Source organism: Aegilops tauschii, chromosome 6 (assembly GCF_002575655.3).
Source record: "Aegilops tauschii subsp. strangulata cultivar AL8/78 chromosome 6, Aet v6.0, whole genome shotgun sequence".
Classification (NCBI taxonomy): Eukaryota; Viridiplantae; Streptophyta; class Magnoliopsida; order Poales; family Poaceae; genus Aegilops; species Aegilops tauschii.
Window position 1 is genome coordinate 135649225 of NC_053040.3, and position 22357 is coordinate 135671581.

The window sequence follows — 22357 nt, forward strand, 5'->3', positions numbered from 1 at the left end:
CAACAATTCTGTGTGTGTTTGGGTCGGCCTGTTGCAGGTCCCTAAGGCCTCATTTGATAGGAAGGGATTGTAGATGTTTTGGGAAGGGGGGGGGGGGGGGGGGGATTTCAGGGGATTTGGTGAATCCGCCTCTTCCACCCAATCCCCTCAAATCCCTTTGAAACCCTCCAAACACAATCCACTTCGTATAAAGTTTTTGTTTGGTAGAAGGGGTTTGCATACTAATATAAGATGTGCAAAACAACTAAAAATGTAATCTTTACTAGTAGAGATAAGCAGAGCCACATCTGTCACAACAAGCGACGCATCATCAGTCTAGGAGGCCATTGAGCAAGAAAACAGAAGGTCGGGAGCTGAAACTGAGTTTTTATCTGTAGATATCGACACTTTCGTCAGTTAACTTAAACATGGTACTTGTCAGAAACATCTCAGCAAGTTTATAGCCGTCATATGCAGTGATTTACAGAGAAACACAAGCTTGCACAACAGATCCAACCAAAACAAAGTAGCACAAACTTGATCATGGCAAGAACTGAAATAAGCGCTGTTGTTATTTCTCCAGATCATGAATCAGTGTGATCCCACACAAGTTACAAGAGGACAGAGCACAAACAGCTAACTACAGAGCGCCATCAATCTCATCCACCAAAGAAGACACAGGGACAGCCGAATTAGGCGGAGGTGTGACGGCCATGGTGCCCTCGGAAAGCATCTAACTCCAGCCTGGAAAGCAGCAAATACTCGTAATAACCCTGCAAGAAAACATTGATCTTGAGACCACATAAAAAAAAGCCAAAAATGGCAACATCATCAGCACACACATCTACAAATTGGAAACTGCACAGCTCACATTAAGCCCCAGCAAAATACATGGGATTTCTTATTGTATATATCCTGGCCCAAACACACATAATTCAATGTCTATTCTTGTGTAAAAGAATTCTGTATGTGATAAATTCTACTATAATATTTACTGTTTAGTGTGTAGGAAGTCAACTGATGACTGAAATGAGCAGCTATATACAACAAATAGACCACAGCTGTTGTAGAGCTAGGATTCATCTGTGCAGATATATAAGCAATTGTCAACAATGCTCCCAGGTAAACGCCATTCAATCTTTTGTTATAATAAAAGTTCACGTATGATTAAGCCCAAACAGACGAGGTTGTGATCCTTTTACTCCTATCTAACTAGAGACAAGCACCGAACACGCAAACAAGCCATCACCAGAAAATAAATGATGATGTAGCAATAACAACAAATAGATCACAGCTGTTCTAGAGTTAGGATTCATATGTGCAGATGTAAGCAATGTTGAACGATACTTGCAGATGAAGGGCATTCTTGCTGTTGAAGTTTGCAGGCGATTAGCCGCAAACAGACAAGTTTGCAGGCGATTGTTGCAGCCATAATCACTTCATGTAGTGACTAGTGTCTACCCAACCAGCTTCAGGTTTTAGTAACTGGACCCCAGAAGAGAGGAGCTGGCAGTCTTCAGTGGAAAAAAGGAGAGCATTTGTTGCTCTGTTTTTCCTCTGCTTCTGTTAGGCCATTGCTGAAATGATAACATATAAATGCTGACGATCATTGCCCCTCCCAGATTCCTATTTATACAAGTATGTTGGGAAAATACTTCGCCAACTGTCACTACTCCCTTGGAGCTAGCAGCCTAACATCAGAGGAGCATAGACGGCCTCTATGAACTGAAACAGTGCATGCAAAAACAGAAGAGGAGCTAGCAGCCTAACATCATACCATCACCATCACTAATTAACAATCTACACCACACTGCCTCTAGTATGCAGCGCGAATCACCAACTGATGCTACTGTTACAACCCACTCGTCTATTATCACAAATGTCACAGTTGTACCAGAACTTTCAGCTGAAACAACAAAAAGAATGTTTCAGAAGATAAAAGAGAGGCATCACTCGAGGTGTTAAGAAAGACAAATTAAACAAAAGCATAATTGTCTCAGCCACGCGGCCTAGCACTACAATTAACTGAAGAACATATCTGATGGTGTAATATCTAATCAACCAACTAGAATGACTATGAATGGTTCATATAACTTTACTTCGTCCTTGACAACAAACAAACTGCTAAGTTTCGACGGCTAGGTGGTTTACAATCTGCCAATTTATCCTCAGTACTCAAATTTATGGCAATCTGGACGGCTAGGGTTCGGGTAGAAGAGGAGCTAGAAGAGGCGGACGTTCTTGGCAAGCTAGCTGGGTAGGGTTAGGGTCCATGTGGAGCTGGGGTAGGAGACTCCGTTCTTGGCGTGCTCGCCGGTGAGGACGAGGCGGACGGAGGGCGTGCGGGAGGTGGCAGCCATGGAGAGGAGGGGGGAGGGGAGGGGAGGGGCTGCGATGACTAACCACCGGTGAGAAGTCCAGTATGCCGGAGGAGATCACCGGCGTCGAGGCGTCGGGTGGCGCGGCGACTTGGGGAGGAGGCAGCGCGGCGTCTTGGGGAGGAGGCGGCGCAGCGTCGGCGGCGGCGTCTCGAGTCGAGAGCAGCCAAATCCTCGAGGGGGGCCTCGATGATTCTGAACCGCGTGGGAACATGTGGGTCGAAAGGGAATCGAAGGGATTGGGCCGTCCAAACCGCGCCTACCAAATGGGCCAACGGGTATTTGCGGGGATTCTGGGCCTCGCGGGGTTTATCCTCTGAAAACCCCTCCGATCCACGCGAAACAAACGAGGCCTAAAGTGGATCGGAGATCAGATATGCGCCGGTTCCCCCGCCGCCTGCCGTGTACCGGGCTCCCTCCTTTCGCCGTCGCCATCGCCGTCGAGGTCCTCATACGAGGATCGAGTGGTGCTTGAGAAGAGGCGACAAAATAAGAGCTCCAATCACGAATCGACGCAACAGCTCCTTGTCGAGCTGCTCCTTTCGGAGAATCGCAGTCAGCGATCAAAGCGGCCACCCTTTTTAGTCGCAATCTGCAATCCGCAATCGAAGCACTACAATCAGAAACCTCTCTCGATTTCATACTCCTAGTTGCCGCCGGAGGCGGGGTCCAAGCCGCTGTATATCTCTGCCCGGGCGGACACCGCGGGAAGCCACTTGTTTTTAGTGGAGATCATTCGGCGACCGGTGGCCAAACCAAAACCATCCGTCTCGGCCCTCGGCAAGTCCTCATCTTCATGGTGGTGAGTTTCTCCTCCTGATCCTCTTCCTTCCGCTAGATTCTCTTACAACATCACCCCCGAAAAAAAAATACTATCAGGAATGATAACATGGAGTAGGAACCATAATCAGAAGTCGTGTCCTTCTTGTGGAAATTATAATGATTAATTTTTTTTGGCAAGTATAAAAATTGCATCTTTTATGGGTAATTATTACCTCTGTTTCAAACATCTCTATACATCCATATCTAGATAAATCTAAGACAAGCTTTTTGGGACGGAAAAAGTATAAAATTCGTACAATCAATTTCCATCTTTTTGTTGGTAAGTACTCCCTCCGTCACATAATATAAGAGCGTTTTTGACACTAGTGTAGTGCCAAAAACACTCTTATATTATGAGACGAAGGGAATACTAGTTGTATAAAAGTTGTACAATCAAAACTGCGTCTTTCTTTGGGAAAGTATAAAAATTGTATTGTCCAAACTGCATCTTTCGATGGGTAAGTATAAACAAAATTTGTGTCTTTCTATTGGGAAGTACTACGTATTAATTTTGTAGTATAATCAAAATTGTATCTTTCTGTGGAAGTATAAAAATTGTGCCTTTCCATCGGGAGGTATTAATTTTGTGTCTTTCTATTGGAGTAGTATAAACAAAATTCGTGTCTTTCTATCGGGAAGTACTCCCTCCGCCCCAAAATAAGTGATGTGGTTTTAGTTAAAACCACGTCACTTATTTTGGGACGGAGGGAGTATGAATTTTATATAATCAAAATTACATCTTTCTTTATGGTAGCATATAAAATTTATACACTAAAACTTGCGTCTTCCATGGGAAAGTATAATATTTTTTATCTTTGTCTGTGGGAAATATCAAAATTACACCTGTGATGAGGCTAATAAGAAATCAATTCTGATTCCTCTCCGTATGAAATGTAGGAGGGCAATGAAGATGATAGGCTCAGCAAGTTGCCAGATGACCTTTTGCTCAACATTGTCGAGCGACTTGATATTGCTGACGCCGCACGAACCACCATCCTCTCCAGACGTTGGAAGGACGTCCTTGCTAGACTCTCAAAAGTCGTTATAAGGGCGGATTCTTTTGAGTCAAAGCATACAACGAGCAAGTTAAAGAAAGAAGATATAGTTCAGTCCAACACCACCGTGCTGGATGCAACCCGGAGCATACTGGAAAGGAGGGCTGGAAGTCTACACACCATTCAGTTGTTGTGCATGCAATTCTACTTGGGAGATGAGTCCATTTTCATTGGCCAGACTGTTGCCAACAGCATAGCAACACAAAAGGTTGCTTCAGTTGACTTTACAATCTTGACGAAGGTGCGTAGAAATTGTACCAAGGATGAGCTGCTCACAAATGGGAGGCAGTTCATGTCATTCTTTGATTCATGTCCAAACACATTTGGTTGTCTTGCACGCCTCACGCTAGAGAATTTGAGGTTAGGAGAATCAGCGTTCCCCAAAAATTTTAGTATATGCAAGCAACTGGAGTTCCTCTTCCTCCACAATTGTGACATGGGTATTCAGTCTTTGCTGGAAGTGGAGCACCCGCAACTCAGTGAACTAGTGATTGCCAGCGGCTGCTTTAAGAGGGTTCATCTGAAGTGGGCACCAAAGCTCACAATACTGAAATTTAGTATTTTTAGATCAAAAGATGATCCCTTCTGTCTTGGCTATGTCCCACTGCTCCAGACTGTGAGCATCATTAATACTGCTCTCTCTTGGCACAAGATGCTCAAGTTAAGTGAGTTGCTTGGTAAGACTGCCATAAGCATCCTGCATTTGAACTTCAGAAGCGAAAAGGTTAGTTAAAAGGTCCTCAATGTTGTCAGTGATGTGTGTATGTTTGGCTGGCATGTTGTAACCATTATTTGTGGATAAAATCTGGATTATCCCTCTTTTGCAGATTTGGGTCAAACCGGAAGGTCGAAGGCAATTGTTACCTGTGTTCCACAAACTTAGGATTGTGAATTTGCTTAACATTCCTGAAGAATGTGATCTGACTTGGACAATGTTCCTACTCCAAGGTGCACCCAACCTTAAGGAACTACGGATCGTGGTGAACTCTTGTACCGATTCTCCTTTTCATTGTCTCATTTTCGAAGTTCAAACTTTTTTTAATAGTTAGGAATTAATTAAATTTTTCTTGACCTGATTGAGTGCAGGTGCGGGATCATTTATGTTTAGTGGAGCAGAGGAAGAAGGGTGCATTTAGCGAGGAGAAGGACAAGGGACTGGAGTGGGAACCATCTGCATCTGATTTCAAGCACCACAACCTTGCTGGGCTCAGTATCTATGGGAGGTTTCAAGCAGAAGACAAACTCGTGAGCTATGCCAGGAGCATCATGCAAGCAGCCGTGAATCTGGAGGACATAAAACTATACAAGAGTCCAGTGTGTCAAAGGTGCAAGCACATGCGCCCGGAGTGGACATTGGAGAGAAGTCATCGCTTAGCTACAAAATCAAAGAGGGGATGCCCTCGCCGGTCCGGATTCACTTCCTGAGTTTAGGGGAAGTCTATTTTTAGAAAAAATAATGCTCTTGGGCTGCAAGCTGCAGTTGACAGGAACTGTTGTATTATGCATGGATTAATTGTCGCAGTTGAACCTTTTCAGTCAGATTGTACTGGGTCGAGGAGGATAAGGTGTACTCTTATCCTTATTATTAAGTAAGTATATTTTGTCCAGTGGAAATTGTGGATATTTCTCTTATTCGTTTTCATTGTGAAATCTCTTAAATCACTGGATGTGGTTGCCGGGCTTGATGGAGTGATTAGAGACATAGATGATGGTGCCGGCCATCGCATGTACTACTTGTTGCAGTGTTACCCTTCTAAGTTTACCGGGCATCAATTGTCTTCAAGATTGCTGTTAGGACAATACTGACTGTCCTAAAGTCATCTGCCTTGTCGAGGGATTGTCCGGTGACCTCCGGAGTGGGCTTTTGTGCCGCAATTCAGGTTCTGAGTATATCACTTATTCCTGAGCAGAATGGTCTTTGTTTTAAGCAGAGTAGAAAAATGTTTGGTGTTAATTTGTTGTATATACGAGTAGCTCAAAACTTGTTGCCAAAAATAGAATAACTCACGTCTTGCTCGAACCAGACAAGGAAGACCCATTAATCTTTCCTTGAGATAGATTGTCTTTGTCGCATAAGGACTAAAGAAATTTTTGCATTAATACATGTCAGAGATACAGGATATAGTATACAGTTTTATTTGGTCTAAAATAAATACACTTACAAAATTTTTCATATATGTAATTTGTATGTACTGCCTCATAAATCATTTATGCTTTTGTAGAACGGATGGTCCATCGTATGGAAGCATCATGCGGCATTGTAGTCGTAGATGAAGAATGATATGCACTCGAATACAAGGACTTATGATGGTGTCCAATGACTTAACATAATCTATTTTGCAGCTGGCTATTGATTGCTGGTTAGAGAGGAACAGCTACAACTACAAGATGTTTTTGGTTCATATTTCCTGGTTGATGGATTCAAGCCCCTCTTTTCTCCATGAATGTCTGCAATTATCGAACATGTAAAAGTTTCTGGAACTTCAACCAAGTATGTATTTAAGAGGTAATATTTAGGCCATCCATTAGTAGTGCATATAAAAGCATGGTCCTCAACCAGACAAAAAAACAATTTTTTAATCGATATATACGCAGGACTAAACTGAGCTAAAACTACTATGATACAGTTAACATAACTGCAATCATGCTGTTGCATATTGATCTGTTTATAGAAACATAAACAAATACAATTTCCTGATGCGCCCTATGAGCCTTTCCCAACCCTGCCCATGTTATTTGGGCATCACAATTTCTACATGACCCCTTTCTTTTTGAACAGTTGCCGATCCGTTTGCAGCCTAGAGAAGCGGATCACCATAGCATCTGTGGTAATAGTGAACTGTAAATAGCATACCGAGGAAGCATATTATTGGATATATTTGTTTTGGTACTATCTCAATGAATGGACGAATACCAATCCTCGCCGAGTAAATTAATAATGACTATGTGGTCTTTATTTGTTTTCTTATATTGGATTTATAGCCGACCGTGTACCGTAAGTAAAAACAGATAAACCCGAAGCATTATGTGCAATAAATTGTTGTAATACTTCAGATGAACACGCTGCATGTTTTGGTTGGATGCATTCAACAATCTGTCCTGATAATTGTCAAAATCGTGTGACATATGTCATGTTTGGCAGATGTGACCATCTATTTGGCTACTCATATGTTGTTCTCCATATCTTCTATTTCTGCAGTAGTTCCGGATAGTTAATAATGATGAACATCTGTATGGCAGATTGAAAGTACCGGGTTTTAGTTATTTTATTTTGTTTCCTATAGTTAAAAAGCAGCAGGAATCATGAGAAACTAAAATATCCCCGTATCAATTAGGTTTCGCGGAGTTTCAGAGACCTGTTTATAGGCACTTCAAAGCGAGATCATGTTGCTTTATCTGAATATATATCAAGACAGGAGTGGTTTGTCCATACTTGGTGGTAACGACGTGGTCATTTTTGTTTATTTAAGGACAACCTTCCAAAAGCCACAAAGGGGCTAAGATGTTAGTCCACTAATAATTCGTTGTTACCACCAAAACCCACAAAGGGGCTAAGATGTCTTTCCACAAATACATGGTTTTGAGTACCAAGGATGCAGCCTCAGCTCATTGGTCACATAGCCCTTCTAGTGCAATGCCTGCGCCATGGTTGAGCGATGGGAGAGCTGTTGCTCATACAGGGACCTAAATATCTGATACTTGGCGTCATGGTATTTCTTCACCCTAGGATCCGAAGACGGGCGCACAACCTGCAAAGAGAATTTTTGTGATTCATCAGATGAATCATGTAATAAAACAAGAGAATTCCATCCGGTTTCGCCAGGCCGACTCCGACATGCACGCGAAGCTAGGATATCTATCTATATCTACTAATAAAAAAAATTATGTATTCCTGGTCCGTCATGCTATTTTACAGAAACCCCCCTGATGTTCCCGGTAATCAACTCACTGTCCAGTTTTAAGTCTGATTTTTTATTTTTCCAAGCACCTGATTGTCGAGCGGAGCGAGCTGAAAGCGGCACAATGCGTCTGCAACGACTACATCACCATGAGGTGCACCCTCACATTCTTCGACGAGAAGACGCACAAGAGATAGCAGCGGGCCACGGCCAGGGCCGAGTGGTGCCGCCAGCTCAAAAGAAGCATCTTCAACAATAGTAATCTTATTAATCTTAATCTGGGGCTGGTACTACTAAAGTTCCACTCCTCCAGGTCAACAAGCTTGGAGTCCAAGCCTGGTAATGTTTCTCGACACCAAGGAGCAACATCAGCGAGAAGAGACTAAGAAGATAACAACGATGGTGGAGGAGATGGCGACGGGCCTGCGCACCGCCAACAAGTCAGATTTTGTCCTCGCGCCTTTGTTGAGCGCCGTGTATGCTTGAGAACCTTCCAAACCGCGCGGGCGAATCTCCTAGTACCCATGCTGTGTGCAATACATATTTGTTTCTAAGATTCCCTTAATTTGAAGATGTTATGCTATATCAGTTGTATCACATCACTAGAATTCAAGGTAAACTGTGTTGCATACCTTGTTCTGCGTACATGATCCAAGACAATAAAAAAATTCAATGAATTTGGGTGGATTTCTTAGCCAAAATCAAGAGCTTCAAGTCAAGAATTCTCAAAATTACCGAGTCCTTTTCTTCTACTTTCTCTTTTTCTTTTTTTGTCTGCTGGTTTTTATCCTGTTCGCATAGCTTTGTCATTTGGACATGCTCTTTCTAATACTCCCTTCGGCGTTCGTCCCATAATATAAGATGTTATTACAGCCAATATGTGAGTATATTGGTTGTAAGAGCATCTTATATTATGAGACGGAGGGAGTACAAACTAGCCTGCATTTTGATGCATGTTCAAGTAAAAGAATATACCTTCCCCGCTGCATTCAGTGCTTTCATTGCGTCACGAACACCATCAAACTTCTCTGCAGCAACAACACCCAGAATAGCAGCACCCAGAAGCACATTCTCGTTTTCTCTAGGCAGTATTATTGGACAACCTGTAAAGAACAAGTTAAATTTCAGAGAGCAGCGAGAGGAGGAAAAGGAGGGAGCTGGCTGCAGGAAGAGGAGACTTGCCCATGATATCTGCATGTTCTTGGATATACAAGGAGTTCTTTGCAAGTCCGCCACACGCAAGAAGGGTGTCGATCTATTGTACATGACGGAAAAGATATATATTCTAGCACCGATTCTATACCAAGTTACTTTTTCAGATCATTGATATCAAATAAATACCTTGTGCCCGTGAGCATTACAATGCTCCACAATATGACGAGTACCATAAGCAATGCCTTGAATTGTTGCTAGGTACAGAAGCGCCAAATGTTTTTCACTTGTATCAAGTGTCAACCCACAAATCACCCCTTTAGATTTTGGATCAGCCACAGGGGACCTAACCATAACAATAATTTTGCATTCAAGTCAACCATGCTGGAAGTGTGTCACTGGTGGCAAATAAACATTCACCAAAACACTGAGGGAGAAATAATAATTTGTGCGCAATTGATAGCATGATAAGTGATAAAATTCTGGTACTCCCTCCGTCCCGTAATATAAGATCGTTTTACAAGCTGAAACAGCTTGCAAAACGATCTTATATTATGGGACAGAGGGAGTATGATTTAGTCTTGAAATGATTTAGTCTTGAAATGATTTAGTCTTGAAATGAGATTGCTAGCTGCCCGAGTGATAAAACGATCTTAGTGATCTTTGTGTCATAAAACGATCTTATATTATGGGACAGAGGGAGTATGATTTAGTGATAAAACGATCTTATATTATGGGACAGAGGGAGTATGATTTAGTCTTGAAATGAGATTGCTAGCTGCCCGAGTGATAAAACCTGTTGCCACATTGTTAGTTGAGTATATCTAATTAGAATGGCGAGAAAAGAGATATACTAATAACCTGTTTTCTAAAAAAGAAGATGCATAAATACTTATAATTACATGGCATAGAAGTTGGCATAATAGATTCAATTTAACCACCCAGAGTGAAAAAGATGATGTATATGTCAACGGCATATTAATTTTACATAACGTCTGGTTGAGATTCATAGCAGGAAAAGAAGCCTGGTTGAAATGTTCTGAGATCTTTGTGTCATACAGTAGTTGGCTAGAAACACAATTGCCCAGCCCACCCCGCGTTTGAGACATGGCCTTTGTGGCGTGTGCTCACGGTTGTATCTTCTAATTAAAACCGACATACCATTTTTGGTGTCACATAAACTGTAAAGAAAAAAAGACCTAGGTAGCCAACATTCTTGGTTAAGCATTTGAGACATGGCCTTTGTGGCGTGTGCTCACGGTTGTATCTTCTAATTAAAACCGACATACCATTTTTGGTGTCACATAAACTGTAAAGAAAAAAAGACCTAGGTAGCCAACATTCTTGGTTAAGCACCAAATGCTTAACTCTTACCGATTTCCATGAAAATCTGGAAGGACATGGGTGTCCTGACTCAAGGCAGAAGGAAAAGACATATTTTGTTCATGTGCCATTGAAAGCAATATCTTGTTCATCAACTCATAAATGGACATACCTGGATAATTTGAGAAGAATATTACACACCTTTACATGGTACAGCATCAAAGATAATCTGCATCAGCAAACATGAAACTTACTTTGAGAAGCAGCTTGATTAGCCAGAAGGGGAGCCGCAGCATGGTTTTGAACAATGTAATCAAGTAAAGCACCAGTTGCACTTTGGCCACATTCCGTGAGCCAAAACTCAGGTATCATCGCTGAATGCGGAATGGAAAGATAAGCATTAAAATTTCAAGAAATAAAAGCATTAACTTAACATAGTCAACATAAGATTGAGGAGAGCCAACCACAGAGATAAATTAATAGAGATTCTGGCAAGGAACATAAGGAAGTAAAATATATGAAGACAACTATACCAGACAAAAATGGTCCCCAGACACCAGGGATAAATAGCTTATTCTTTGAAACAACCATGTGGCATGTAGATGTTCCGCAAACCAAGACCATGCGATGGCATATTGCTTCTTCATCAAACACTGCAAACAAAATGCTCCACATAATCTTGTGCATGGTGTTCCTATCTTAGGCTTGTACATATTAATTTTCTCTATCAATGCATCGAGGCACGAGCTTTTACATTTTTCTCAGGAACAAATGTTTCACATAAATAAATGTGAAGCTTTAGAAGGAGTCATAGTTTCTTAGAAAAACACAGGGGAATCGACACTTACTGTCAGCTTTCAATTCTGCATCTGGCACACTTTCCATGACTCCAAGACCCCCGGCATAAGCATCAATAAGCGAAGTTCCAACAGGAGTCCCAGTAAGCAAGCCTAACTCCTGAAAATTGGAGGTAAGCGACATTACAAAAGTCAAATAGTGGAAATTAACAGCACAGACATTTATTCTCTTGTTTCTAACATAAGAACTACAAAGAAAGCACTTAGGTAATCGATTGTACCTTTGTTCACTCATGAAAACACTTAGCATTAATGCAGCTTAAACAATGTCAGTTTAAATCAAGAGCAAAACTGATTTGCTTGCCTTTGCAGAAGTAGGTGTCAAACCAGAACCTAGAGGATGACCAGGAAACACAACAGAGTGTCCTATTTGGGTTGCATAGAATGGTGTATTAGAAAATTAAGAACTACAAATGATACATCACCTTTAGTACAAAAAAAAAAAGAAATGGATAAGCAGTTAACCTATTTTTGCCTGGCTCCCTTCATAAAGGTCTCCCAAGCCTATTTCTGCCCAAAAGACTTCATCCGTTCCATATGGTTCCATACCACGTGGATTTGATTCCCTCCACTGTTCCATGTGTGATAAGCTGCGGGTTTCATCACCAGTTGCCCTAGCAAACAAGAAAAAAACAGCGGAAGCAAAACTTGTTAGAAATTCAACTCACAGATTATTGCACGCTTAGGGAGCTTGTGCGTTGAAACTCACCTATATGTTAACCAGTTACCGAGGTCCATCCACCTATATACCATAGACCAAGTTTTTTGCAGATTTTCCTTTACCCATAAAAGCTGTAAAAGGTAAAGTCAAAATAGGATACCATCAATGGAGGTAACTGTAAAATACACAACAAACCTTGTATAATCCCCTTCGCATTACAAAACAATTCAAAACTATTTATCAGTATTCTGTAAGCAAAACATCTTTTTAGGAACATTGTGTTGTTCAGTTTTTGAAATGCTGGAATTCTGACATTCTGAGATTTTCAAGCAAAACTTCTAGGATTGTAAAGTGACAACTGACAACATGGCAACCAACACAATGGTTCAGATGTCCAACAACATCATTAGAGGTATTTACAAAAAATGAATCAGGAAGTAGGAGAATCATATGCATGGAGAAAAAAACAGTTACCTTTGGAGCTTGCATTTCAGGGGAGACACTCCCACCATAAAATTGCAATACCGGTGAACTGTGAGAATTAATTCGTTCAGCCTGGTCGAGAGCCCTATGGTCCATCCACACGATGATGTCCCTTCTTGAATCACCATTCCAAGAAACCGAGACAGGGGAACCATCAGCACCCACAGCAACTGCAAGCACCATCCTCTGTTATCAAGTCGGTAGAGCTCTACTCACCTCAAACACAAAATTCTCCATTCAAACCACAGAAGGCACGCGGCTAATGTGGAGATCAGGGCAAACCAAGGGAGCAAGTAGCGGTGAAGCCAAGGCCGACAACATCCTCGGGAGCAACATTTGCCAACGAGCACGCAGATTTTACAGCAGCACACACTGCGTGCCAGATATCCGTTGACGATTGCTGTTGGTAAAAATAACCAAGAATTACGAAGACGGCATTTACTTAACATACTGATCATGCAGTACAATGAATCGGACACAATAGAAGTTGCCAACCTCTACAGAGTCTTCCTCTTTCCATATCTGTATAGGGCTGCTTGCTGACCCCAGCAACTTACCCTTGTCATCAAAGAGTCCTGCATCAACAGACAACAAATGATTTACAACTCTGACCCAATAAGACAAACTCCTGCTTTAAGTTCACTTCAAAATGAGAAAAAACAACAACTCAGATTTGAAGTTTCTATAATATGTTCAGTGGCAAGGAAGTCTGTAAACACTATCCCATATTACCCACCATCACAGTATGTGAGCTAGTGAGAGTTACCGAAAACCAAACATATTTCCGTGCATTTTTTCTGTTGAAAAAAATACTTCCTCTCATGAAGCTAGAGTTATCGAGGAGTACTAATTATTATCGCATATACTCCCTCCGTTCCTAAATATAAGTCTTTTTTAGATATTCCATTGTGGACTACATACGAAGCAAAATGAGTGAATCTACACCCTAAAATATGTGTCTATATACAACCGTATGTAGTTTGTAGTGCAATCTCTAAAAAGACTTACATTTAGGAACGGAGGAAGTAGTAGGCTGCCAAATCTCCCCTTAATATGGAAATGCCGAGGTTACTACTACTAGTAGGAACTAAAAAATAATAGTGAGAGGAGGGGTTTTGAACGCAGCAAACCTGCGCGAGCGCTGCCGGTGCCGACGTCGACGCCGAGGAAGACGCCACCGCGGGACATGACGCCGGCGGCGGCGATGGGGAGCAGCCGGAGCCGGGGACGAGGAGCAGCTATCACTTCCTCGTGGGCCTCTCGTGGGTCGCGTGGGCGGGGCCGTCCCGGCCTGATCACAAGTTGGGTTGGGATCTGGGCCCACCGCAGTCGTTCCACGTGTGCTAATCATTATCCTAACCCTGCCCCAGCGAAAAGATCGCGCCGACCGACCCACGCCGCGCCACCACTTGCCAGCCACGGCGTGCTGGGCTTTCGGATAGAATATATTTAGGCCACCACGCCTGGGCCCGCGGACACGTCACCCGCCGGGCGGCGACGTCACACTGCCGCCGTGGGCCCCGCGCGCTTTTCGTCAGTGGATGGGTACAATCTCTATCTGTCTCGCCAAAAGGATCTCTGACCCATCCGCCCCGCGCCGACGCCGACGCGCCGTTGCCTTCTCTCCCCTCACCTCCCCGACCTCATCGCCGCGATCCACCTCCCTCCACCCGACCCCGAATCCAGCGCCCGGCCCAGGCGACCGCGGTCGATCGGCTCCTCCGGCTCGCCGAATCGGTGAAGCGGCGGCGGTCAGGCGGAATCTGGACGCGGGCCTCGCTCGATTCGGCGCGGGTGCCGGCTAGGGTTCGCTGACGGCGATGAACGAGAAGCGCGGGCTGGAAGCCGCCGCCGCCGGCGACGGCCGCCCTGAGGCCAAGCGGTCGCGACCCCCGGCTCTTGCCAGGTCAGGAATTCGTTCAGTTTTAGCACCCCTTTTAAGTGCGTGAGGTGATTTCCTTATAGTCGTGCCGGTTCAGCCGCGCGAGTGCTAGCCAGTGGAGTTGCTTGGGTCCGTATGCTGGATCGTTCAAAAGCCTTCGTGATTTAGCGCCGGCTTACGGTACTCTATGATTGGGATTTGGGAATTTGTGTCCAGATTTGTTGCTTGCGATTTGGTGCCGTCTGGCTGAAAATCTGCAGACATACTTGTTTTCTTTCATGGACACAAGGGGTGGTCAGGTTGTTATTAGCGGGGTGATGATTAGTCTTCTAGCTGCTGCGTCTAGCCATAACTTTGGAATTTCAGTTATGGTTTTGATAACCATGGGCGTTTTGAAGTGCCTTTTGGGATCACCACGTAGTACTAGGAAGAATTTGAGCTGGGATTGGTGTGACTTGCTGGGAAGTGCTGAATTCTTGGTAACTTGCTAACTTGGCAGTTAACTGTTGAGAGAAAGGACAAGATCCGTTATAAGTAGTTTCAGGAGCACGCTCGTGACCTTGTTATAGAAGGATGTACACTCAGGGACGCCTATGCTTACCATGGAAAACAATATAAGAAAAGTGGTATGCATCATCCAGCACACATACAGACAAAATCAAATTTAACTCCAGGCTTGTCATTCACTCTATTCTTTTGTTATAATATTTTAACCTCATGCACTTAAGTTAAGCAAATACATAAATTAGCACTCTGGCCATGTTAAAATTGTCTTATTTGCTATCTCATTGAACTTGTTCGTTTACAAAATACCCCAACTGGCCAACTGACAAGAATCTCCCTAGTTAATGGCAAGAACCATCTCTAAAGCGCTATCTCTGGGCGTCATGTTTATAAGCATAACCTCCATACCATTTTCCTATTTTTTTGAATAGCCAAAGCTTAACATTGTTTAGTGTGGCGATATGAACATATGAAAGCGTTTCCCGTTTGGCACATGGCACATTCTTGGTTGTGGTCTGTGTGAACTTGCGGTGTTGGATACTTAGATGTGCTACAGACTACATAAATCAGTGTAGGACAATTAAGAAGTATTATTTTACCATCTTTCATTAACAAGTGTGTCTCTTTTGCTTTCATGTATCTGTACTCGTAATTCTATTTCAAAATGCTAGAAGACTGTGAAGTGCTGTAACATTATGATGTTGAGTTGTGGCCTGTTGAATATTAGCTAAGTATTATCTTAAATGGTTTTACTGAACATTTTTTGTTGGGTTTACCTTTCAATTTGAACAGCATATCATGGTTTTTGTACTTATTCATTCTACTTGTACAGTGTTATTGTTGAAGCACTAAAGGTGGATAGTCTGCAGAGGCTTTGCTCATCATTGGAACCAATTCTCCGTAGAGTGGTAAGAACAAAGCAAGTATTAAAAAGGAATACTGTTATGACATATCTTTATGGAGTTGCAAAATGTATATTGTCATTTTGTGTTTCTTTCTGTTGGTTGTAATTTCGTATTTTGCTTGTAGGTTAGTGAAGAAGTGGAGCGCGCCTTGGGAAAACTTGGTCCTGCTGCAATCACTGGGAGGTATGAATCAAACCAACAATGAAGCAAATATATTAGTTTCTTTGTTAAAAAGTCAATATGTTACTTTCCGTTTAAGATGCACTGAACCGTTTGTTTGGTGCTTTCTCCATGTTGTGATACGTACCTGACACGGATATGCCTTATGTGGTATGTATCAAAGGTGTATCAGATTATTTTTGAAATATTTATGCACACTGTACATGGCTATGCAGCCCTCTGCCAGAAAAGAAAGCTCAGAGGACGGGGCGTCGACCCGTTGGCTGGGCAGCTGGGGTAGCTGCCAGCCCACCCGAGTTCGAGCCTCGGCTTTGACGCGGTTGCTCGCGGAGTTTCTCCTATAAAAAAAGCCAATGAGGGTTAGCCCTTGGGTTGGTCTCATTTTTTTTTTAGAAAAGAAAGCTCATCAAACAACCTAGGCATGACCTACCTTGACATAGGAGTATGCGAGCAGCCAAGCCATAGCTTACCTCTCCTATTGACACCCACATACATTCCTCCCCCATCGACAGGTCCATCTCTTGGCGTAAATGGGGCACAATCGGTTCCGTTCCGTTTATAATTTCTTTCTATGTTTCAATCTATAGACTCATGTTACACCTGACTTCAGGACTGCAATAAGGAAGCGGAATCTTTTCTTATGGTTGATTTGCATAGAAATTGAAGATACTTTATGTGGCTTATTATGTTTTACTTGGAGATCCCATGTGGTCAGTGTCAATTCTAGACTAGAGGAACTACACTATTGAATACTTCATAAGTTTTCAAATGTATATGTAGCTTTGTCAGTGTGTTAAGGAAAAAATCATGTACTCCCTCCGTCCGGAAATGGATGTATCTAGACGTATTTTAGTTTTAGATACATCCATTTTTATCCATTTCTCCGACAAGTATTTCCGGACGGAGGGAGTATCACCGTAGCCTAGTTTTTCCTTATACCTTCTAGTTGTGCACTTCATTCCTTTCAAAATAGATGTTCGTCTAGGGTTAGACATAGGAGTACCTCTTTTTCCTCCCCCAACACATGCGAGCAAAAGATGAACTATTTGGGAAGTGCAAACATCAGGAGAAGTTAACTAGCTCTATCTGCTACGACGTTGTTGACGGGAAAAAAGCAATTAAAGTGGCTAAAAATGTTTGGAGCTGCAGGAGGACATTATTTTGAAATGGAAGGAGTATGACACATAACACCCTTTCCTTACTGAATTGTAAAATATATCAATATAGTGCAAGTAACACATGATGGTCTTACAAGTAACTTGATGTTTGCGGTGTGCAATGTAATTTGGCTTCACGCATCATGCTATATCCTCGCAAAGTATGTAAACTTTGAGGCCTAAAAGGTGAAATGGCCTTCTTTGGGAGCCACCTTGATACTAATTATCTGCTACTGATTGGAATAATGCAGGTCTTCTCCAAAGCGAATTGAAGGTCCTGGTGGAAGAAATCTGCAACTCCAATTCAGGACAAGATTGTCCCTTCCCCTTTTTACCGGAGGAAAAGTTGAAGGGGAGCAGGGGGCTGCAATTCATGTTGTTTTGCTTGATACCGGCAATGGCTGTGTTGTATCATCTGGGCTGGAGGCGTCTGCCAAGCTTGATATTGTTGTTCTGGAAGGTGATTTCAACAATGAAGACGAGGAAGGCTGGACAGAGGAGGAATTTGACAGTCATATAGTGAAGGAGCGTGAGGGAAAACGACCTATTATAACTGGCGATATACAAGTCACACTGAAAGAAGGTGTTGGCACAATCGGGGAGTTCACGTTCACAGATAACTCTAGCTGGATAAGGAGTAGGAAATTCAGACTTGGTTTGAAAATTGCCTCAGGGTTTTGTGAGGGTGTTCGCATCCGTGAGGCAAAAACTGAAGCTTTCATGGTTAAGGACCATAGAGGAGAATGTAAGTTTTCTGTAATGGTAATCATGTGCTTCTGCTTGACATATGTCTGAACAATTTGAATTTCACTTCCTTAGTGTACAAGAAGCATTATCCACCTGCATTGAAGGATGAGGTCTGGAGGTTAGAGAAAATAGGAAAAGATGGGTCGTTCCATAAGAGGCTGAATAAATCTGGAATTTTAACTGTTGAAGATTTTCTTAGGCTTGTGGTTCGGGATCCACAGAAGCTGCGTACTGTAAGTTCGTTTCTTTTCCACGGCCTTTGATCTTTTGTTGTTTTAGTTCTAATTTGTAATACTGTTCTGTTGTTTTAGATCCTCGGAAGTGGCATGTCCAACAAGATGTGGGATTCCCTTGTTGAACATGCAAAAACCTGTGTCTTGAGTGGAAAATATTACATATACTATTCTGATGAGAACAGAACTGCTGGTGCTATTTTCAACGACCTCTATGCATTCTGTGGGCTAATTTCTGGCGAGCAATTCTATTCGTCTGAGAGTCTTGATGATGGCCAAAAGGTTTGTGCTATGGGCATTTGTTTGGGTGCATTTGATATCTAGTGTTATGTTTTGTTGAACTTAAATGTTGTTCCCATTCATTTTAACATGCACCCGTCCTAGATAATGCAATTAAATTTATTCTGTTTTGGAGTTTTGAAATTGGTATGCTCTCTGTTCCCAATTCTAGGGCGCTTTAGTTTGGGCGTCAATATTAAGGACTGTGGGCATGGACGTGATTAGTTGAGAGTTGGTCGATTTTGCTCTCACACTCGTCTGAGAAGTTCATCTCATGCAGAGTCTGCATACCTTTGCTCGCCCTGATCTCTGCTCACCAATAGTCCGCCTACCATTGAACAGGCTACATGGAAGGAGATGTCCCAGAGATTTTGTTTCCAGTATATGGTCGGGACGTTTAGATTTTGGAACTTGAGGGATTGTTAGCGCTTTTACTATGGTAGGGGAACAGGAACGTCACGTAAACGGGAGTATTATCAGGAGAAAGGAGGAGAAAAACCTCCAGGGCCCTAGATCTGGGAAAAGACGCCCAAGAAACAGCGATTGAGGGAGTAATATGTTGAGGTCTGACTTCATCTTATATCACATTGGTCTTGATCTGTCCACACACCCTTTATATTCAAGAATGATGGCCATGGACAATGTGTATTAACTACTATGTATTAAATTTCTGGTACAGTTATATGTTTTTAACGCACTGAATGCTCATTAGGTACGTTAAACCCTTAGGTATAGCCAGTTTCTCCAATGTATAATAGTTTTTCTGGCCTTCCTATTAACTGCAGTAATTTCTGAGATGTGCTACACTATGCTTAGGTGTGTTTAAGTAATCTGGGGTACTTGTTTATTTTTCATTTTTTCAAGGAGTGAGTTCGGCTTTCTCTGCTCTAATCAGCAGAAGTGTTTTTCTTAAACATAAAATCTTGACTGATTAGAATGTTATTGTTTGCGACAGCATTTTGCTGATGGGCTGGTGAAGAAAGCATATGATAATTGGATGTATGTTATTGAATATGATGGCAAAGCTCTCTTGAACCCTAAACCAAAGAAAAAGGCTGCATTAACTAATCAAGCTGAGGCTCGTGCTCCTGCTGCATATGTACAGCGCATTTCTTCAACGAGTATGCCAGGACCATCTACAACAGGTAAGCACACAAGTGCTTAGATACAAAATTCTAAGTATTTTTGCCATTTTATTTCTGAAGTAGGAAAATATGACTTAATGCGTTGGAAAAACTGAAACATTGATTTTGGATATAAATATATACATACAAATAAAGCAAAGGGTGTATGAGATGTATGAATATTTCATGATGTCACTCTGGAATAGCAGTTTCTCAAAACCATATGTTTTGTTTCATTCATTTCAGGCACAAATGGTTCTATAGGGTATGATGGCAACCAGACAGCAACACAGTCTGTTCAGCTTCAGAGTTCATCTGCTAATATGCCTGTGCCATATGATGACGCCTTTCCATTTTTGCCGCATACCATGTTGATGGGGTCTAATCAGGGAACAGCAAGTGATGGCATGGGTCTGGAACTCGGCCAGTTGCATCACACAATTTCTCAAGGCCATCCAATTCAGCCAGCAAATGTCGGCTACGATAATTGGCATCACAACCGTGATGGTCAGTATGCTGATGATTTCACTGAAGACATTCGCCTAAAAAGCCACCAACTGCTCGAGGGTGACGACATGCAGCAGCTGCTCAGGGTCTTCAATATGGGCGGAGCTTCTACTGGTTTGCCAGACGAAACGTTTTCCTTCCCTTACATGCAATCTCCATTGCCAAATCCAGGCTTCGAAGGTGAGCCCAGCCGTCCATCGGGCAAAGCCGTTGTCGGGTGGCTCAAGATAAAGGCTGCTATGAGATGGGGAATATTTGTCAGGAAGAAAGCTGCCGAAAGAAGGGCGCAGATTGTTGAGCTGGAGGATTAAGATCTCGGCGTGTGCTCACCGTTAGACGTTACTGTTGAAATCTCAAATACCAGCTGCTGTTGCTGCGAACTAGTTCTTTGGCTCACATATTCGTCGTGATTGCCATTAGAACTAGTTTTCTGTAAATCTACAGCGAGTAGCTCTGCTACCTTGTAAAAAAAATGTCTACTCGCTTCTTTGTATAATTTCAACATAAATTCTTGTTTAGCTTGTTCCCGTTTAGCTTAATTTGTGCAGAATATTACTGTAGAAGACGGTGTGAATTGATGTTGACAGACATGTATTATGCTTTTGTGGCCATTAATCGGTTGGGGTCCATAACTTCTGGGAGAACGTTTTTGTAAAGCTAAAATTGTTTTGTTGTAGTGGACCATCGGCATTAATTATTATTGGCCTCTTTTGTCAAGTGATCATACAGTGAGTATTTGTTGTAATCAAGTATGCCATTTATGAGAAGTTGAGCTGAAGGGACGTGGACATCTTCTAGTCGAATGGAGGGCAAACTGGAGCACACATCTTTTCCTTTTCAAAAATATCAATTAGTATTTTTTTTTTCGAAAATGTAGTCAACGAATGCCAGCTTACGGACGGAAGGTACGGAGGTACGTGTCCACACTTTTTGTTGGCATCAGGTACGTGTCCACACCTAATTAGCCCCTATCCCCCCTGATTTTTCTTCTAAGCCTTCACCTCAGTCCGATACCTTTCCTCCCTAATTAGTAGATGTAGCGTCTTTTTCTTTTTGAAGTTTTTAATCATGGTTTGATTTTTCTTTTTGAAGTTGCTATGTATCTTATTCGAGGTGGTTGACGCTTCATGCATTCTCGTTGACGCTCAAAGCTGCGAAGGCTACCCGTAACTGTAAACAAACGAAGATGGCTACACCGCCATCCACGCCATGATCACAATCTCTGTCAATGTAGCATATAAGTTCGAGTAACGCATGTACTATTACAAGCATAAACTATGATGGCTAGAGAGGTAAAAATGGGAACCTTGTTCTGCATATTTTAGAGTAGTGAAGTTCATACACTACATAATTATTTGGATAACTACTTTCACCATGGGTGAATTCCAATATCAGTTGTACAACTTTCTTATACAAAATAGGATTCTGGATTGCTCTTCACTTCATCCAACTTATCTGGTTAATTCCAAAATAGCATCAACTTGGTTCGCTTAGTTGTGAGCCTATTTTCATATGCTCATGAGTTCGAGCTTTGAATTTTTCATTTGTCTTTCTTCAGTTTGCTGCCTGAAACTCTGCTAATCGCAATCAGACCGTGCCTGTAGATATATGATCACAATATAAAAGATCCGCAGGACAATCCCATATGGGATCCAGGTGGCACAAAATCATTGTCAATACTATTGCGGCGGTAACAATTGTAAAATTTACCATGCAGAATATGTAATGACATGGCAGAGAATAAAATAAATAGGGAGAGCTCACTTGTATGCTCATATGCCAGCAAGCCAAGCACAAACTCTTGGTGAAAAGATATGTATGCTACCTCCATCCGGAATTACTTGACCGCTGAAACAACATCATCAAGTAATTCCGGACGGAGGTACTATGTTTTATTATTCTGCCTATAGCTCAACTTAAAATGCACGTGATTAGAGCAACTGTGTAGTGCATTATTGGCTGATGACATAGACACTAGTACTACCCATAATGAAGCTCACAATTTGTTGGACATGCTCTAGGCCATTCTGCCTAAAGCTGCCCCACGGTCATAAGTATATGTAGTTATAAGGTATAGTGAAGCCCATGAAATTCAACACAATTTGGTGAGAAATTTTAAATCCCATACATGGTGGCCTCAACGCTCACGTACTTTCATTTCAAGCCTTTTGCACCGCCACAGCCCCATTGATGGAACCGAATGGATCCGTGATATAAGTACGCGCGCTGG

General features: G+C 42.3%; 2 protein-coding genes, 1 long non-coding RNA gene and 1 pseudogene across 6 annotated transcripts; 2 read left to right on the forward strand and 2 right to left on the reverse strand.

Annotated features, from left to right (window-relative positions):
• Positions 1-396: 396 nt before the first annotated feature.
• On the reverse strand, positions 397-2593 carry LOC120966285 (uncharacterized). Its single transcript, XR_005759705.3, has 2 exons — positions 2383-2593; positions 397-752 (listed from the first exon to the last, which is right to left on the reverse strand). It is a non-coding gene; the product is annotated as an uncharacterized lncRNA (long non-coding RNA).
• A 118-nt stretch (positions 2594-2711) lies between these two features.
• LOC109740385 (F-box/FBD/LRR-repeat protein At3g52680-like) lies at positions 2712-5848 on the forward strand (annotated as a pseudogene).
• Positions 5849-7593: 1745 nt separating this feature from the next.
• Positions 7594-13991, reverse strand: LOC109740383 (uncharacterized). 4 transcript variants are annotated; one of them, XM_040392208.3, is made up of 16 exons: positions 13740-13875; positions 13618-13656; positions 13105-13184; positions 12892-13009; positions 12601-12779; positions 12175-12257; positions 11931-12079; positions 11770-11831; positions 11457-11565; positions 11142-11261; positions 10863-10982; positions 10660-10780; positions 9475-9631; positions 9316-9388; positions 9109-9236; positions 7594-7983 (listed from the first exon to the last, which is right to left on the reverse strand). In XM_040392208.3, the coding sequence occupies exons 5-16, from the start codon at positions 12703-12705 to the stop codon at positions 7861-7863; spliced, it is 1350 nt and encodes a 449-aa protein (XP_040248142.1). In that variant the 5' UTR covers positions 12706-12779; positions 12892-13009; positions 13105-13184; positions 13618-13656; positions 13740-13875; the 3' UTR covers positions 7594-7860. The 4 variants fall into 4 exon arrangements, with proteins under 4 accessions (XP_040248142.1, XP_020155025.1, XP_020155023.1 ...); XM_020299436.4 differs by having other exon boundaries at positions 12601-12724; positions 12826-13009; positions 13740-13872; XM_020299434.4 differs by lacking the exon at positions 13618-13656 and having other exon boundaries at positions 13740-13991.
• Positions 13992-14173: 182 nt separating this feature from the next.
• LOC109740387 (calmodulin-binding protein 60 B) lies at positions 14174-20759 on the forward strand. Its single transcript, XM_020299440.4, has 8 exons — positions 14174-14515; positions 15828-15903; positions 16025-16083; positions 17489-17982; positions 18057-18217; positions 18296-18499; positions 19452-19641; positions 19867-20759. The coding sequence occupies exons 1-8, from the start codon at positions 14430-14432 to the stop codon at positions 20436-20438; spliced, it is 1842 nt and encodes a 613-aa protein (XP_020155029.1). The 5' UTR covers positions 14174-14429; the 3' UTR covers positions 20439-20759.
• The last annotated feature ends 1598 nt before the right edge of the window (positions 20760-22357 follow it).

What these genes read in the sequence shown, in the direction of transcription:
- LOC109740387 (XM_020299440.4), top strand. Translation starts at nt 14,430, where the DNA reads ATGAACGAGAAGCGCGGGCTGGAAGCCGCCGCCGCCGGCGACGGCCGC. An exon ending in GTCTTGATGATGGCCAAAAG is followed by an intron (nt 18,500 to 19,451) that starts GTTTGTGCTATG and finishes TGTTTGCGACAG; the next exon opens with CATTTTGCTGATGGGCTGGT. An exon ending in GCCAGGACCATCTACAACAG is followed by an intron (nt 19,642 to 19,866) that starts GTAAGCACACAA and finishes CATTCATTTCAG; the next exon opens with GCACAAATGGTTCTATAGGG.
- LOC109740383 (XM_020299434.4), bottom strand. Translation starts at nt 13,797, where the DNA reads ATGTCCCGCGGTGGCGTCTTCCTCGGCGTCGACGTCGGCACCGGCAGC. An exon ending in CACCGCTACTTGCTCCCTTG is followed by an intron (nt 12,780 to 12,891) that starts GTTTGCCCTGAT and finishes TGGTGCTTGCAG; the next exon opens with TTGCTGTGGGTGCTGATGGT. An exon ending in TGACACCTACTTCTGCAAAG is followed by an intron (nt 11,566 to 11,769) that starts GCAAGCAAATCA and finishes TCCAATTTTCAG; the next exon opens with GAGTTAGGCTTGCTTACTGG.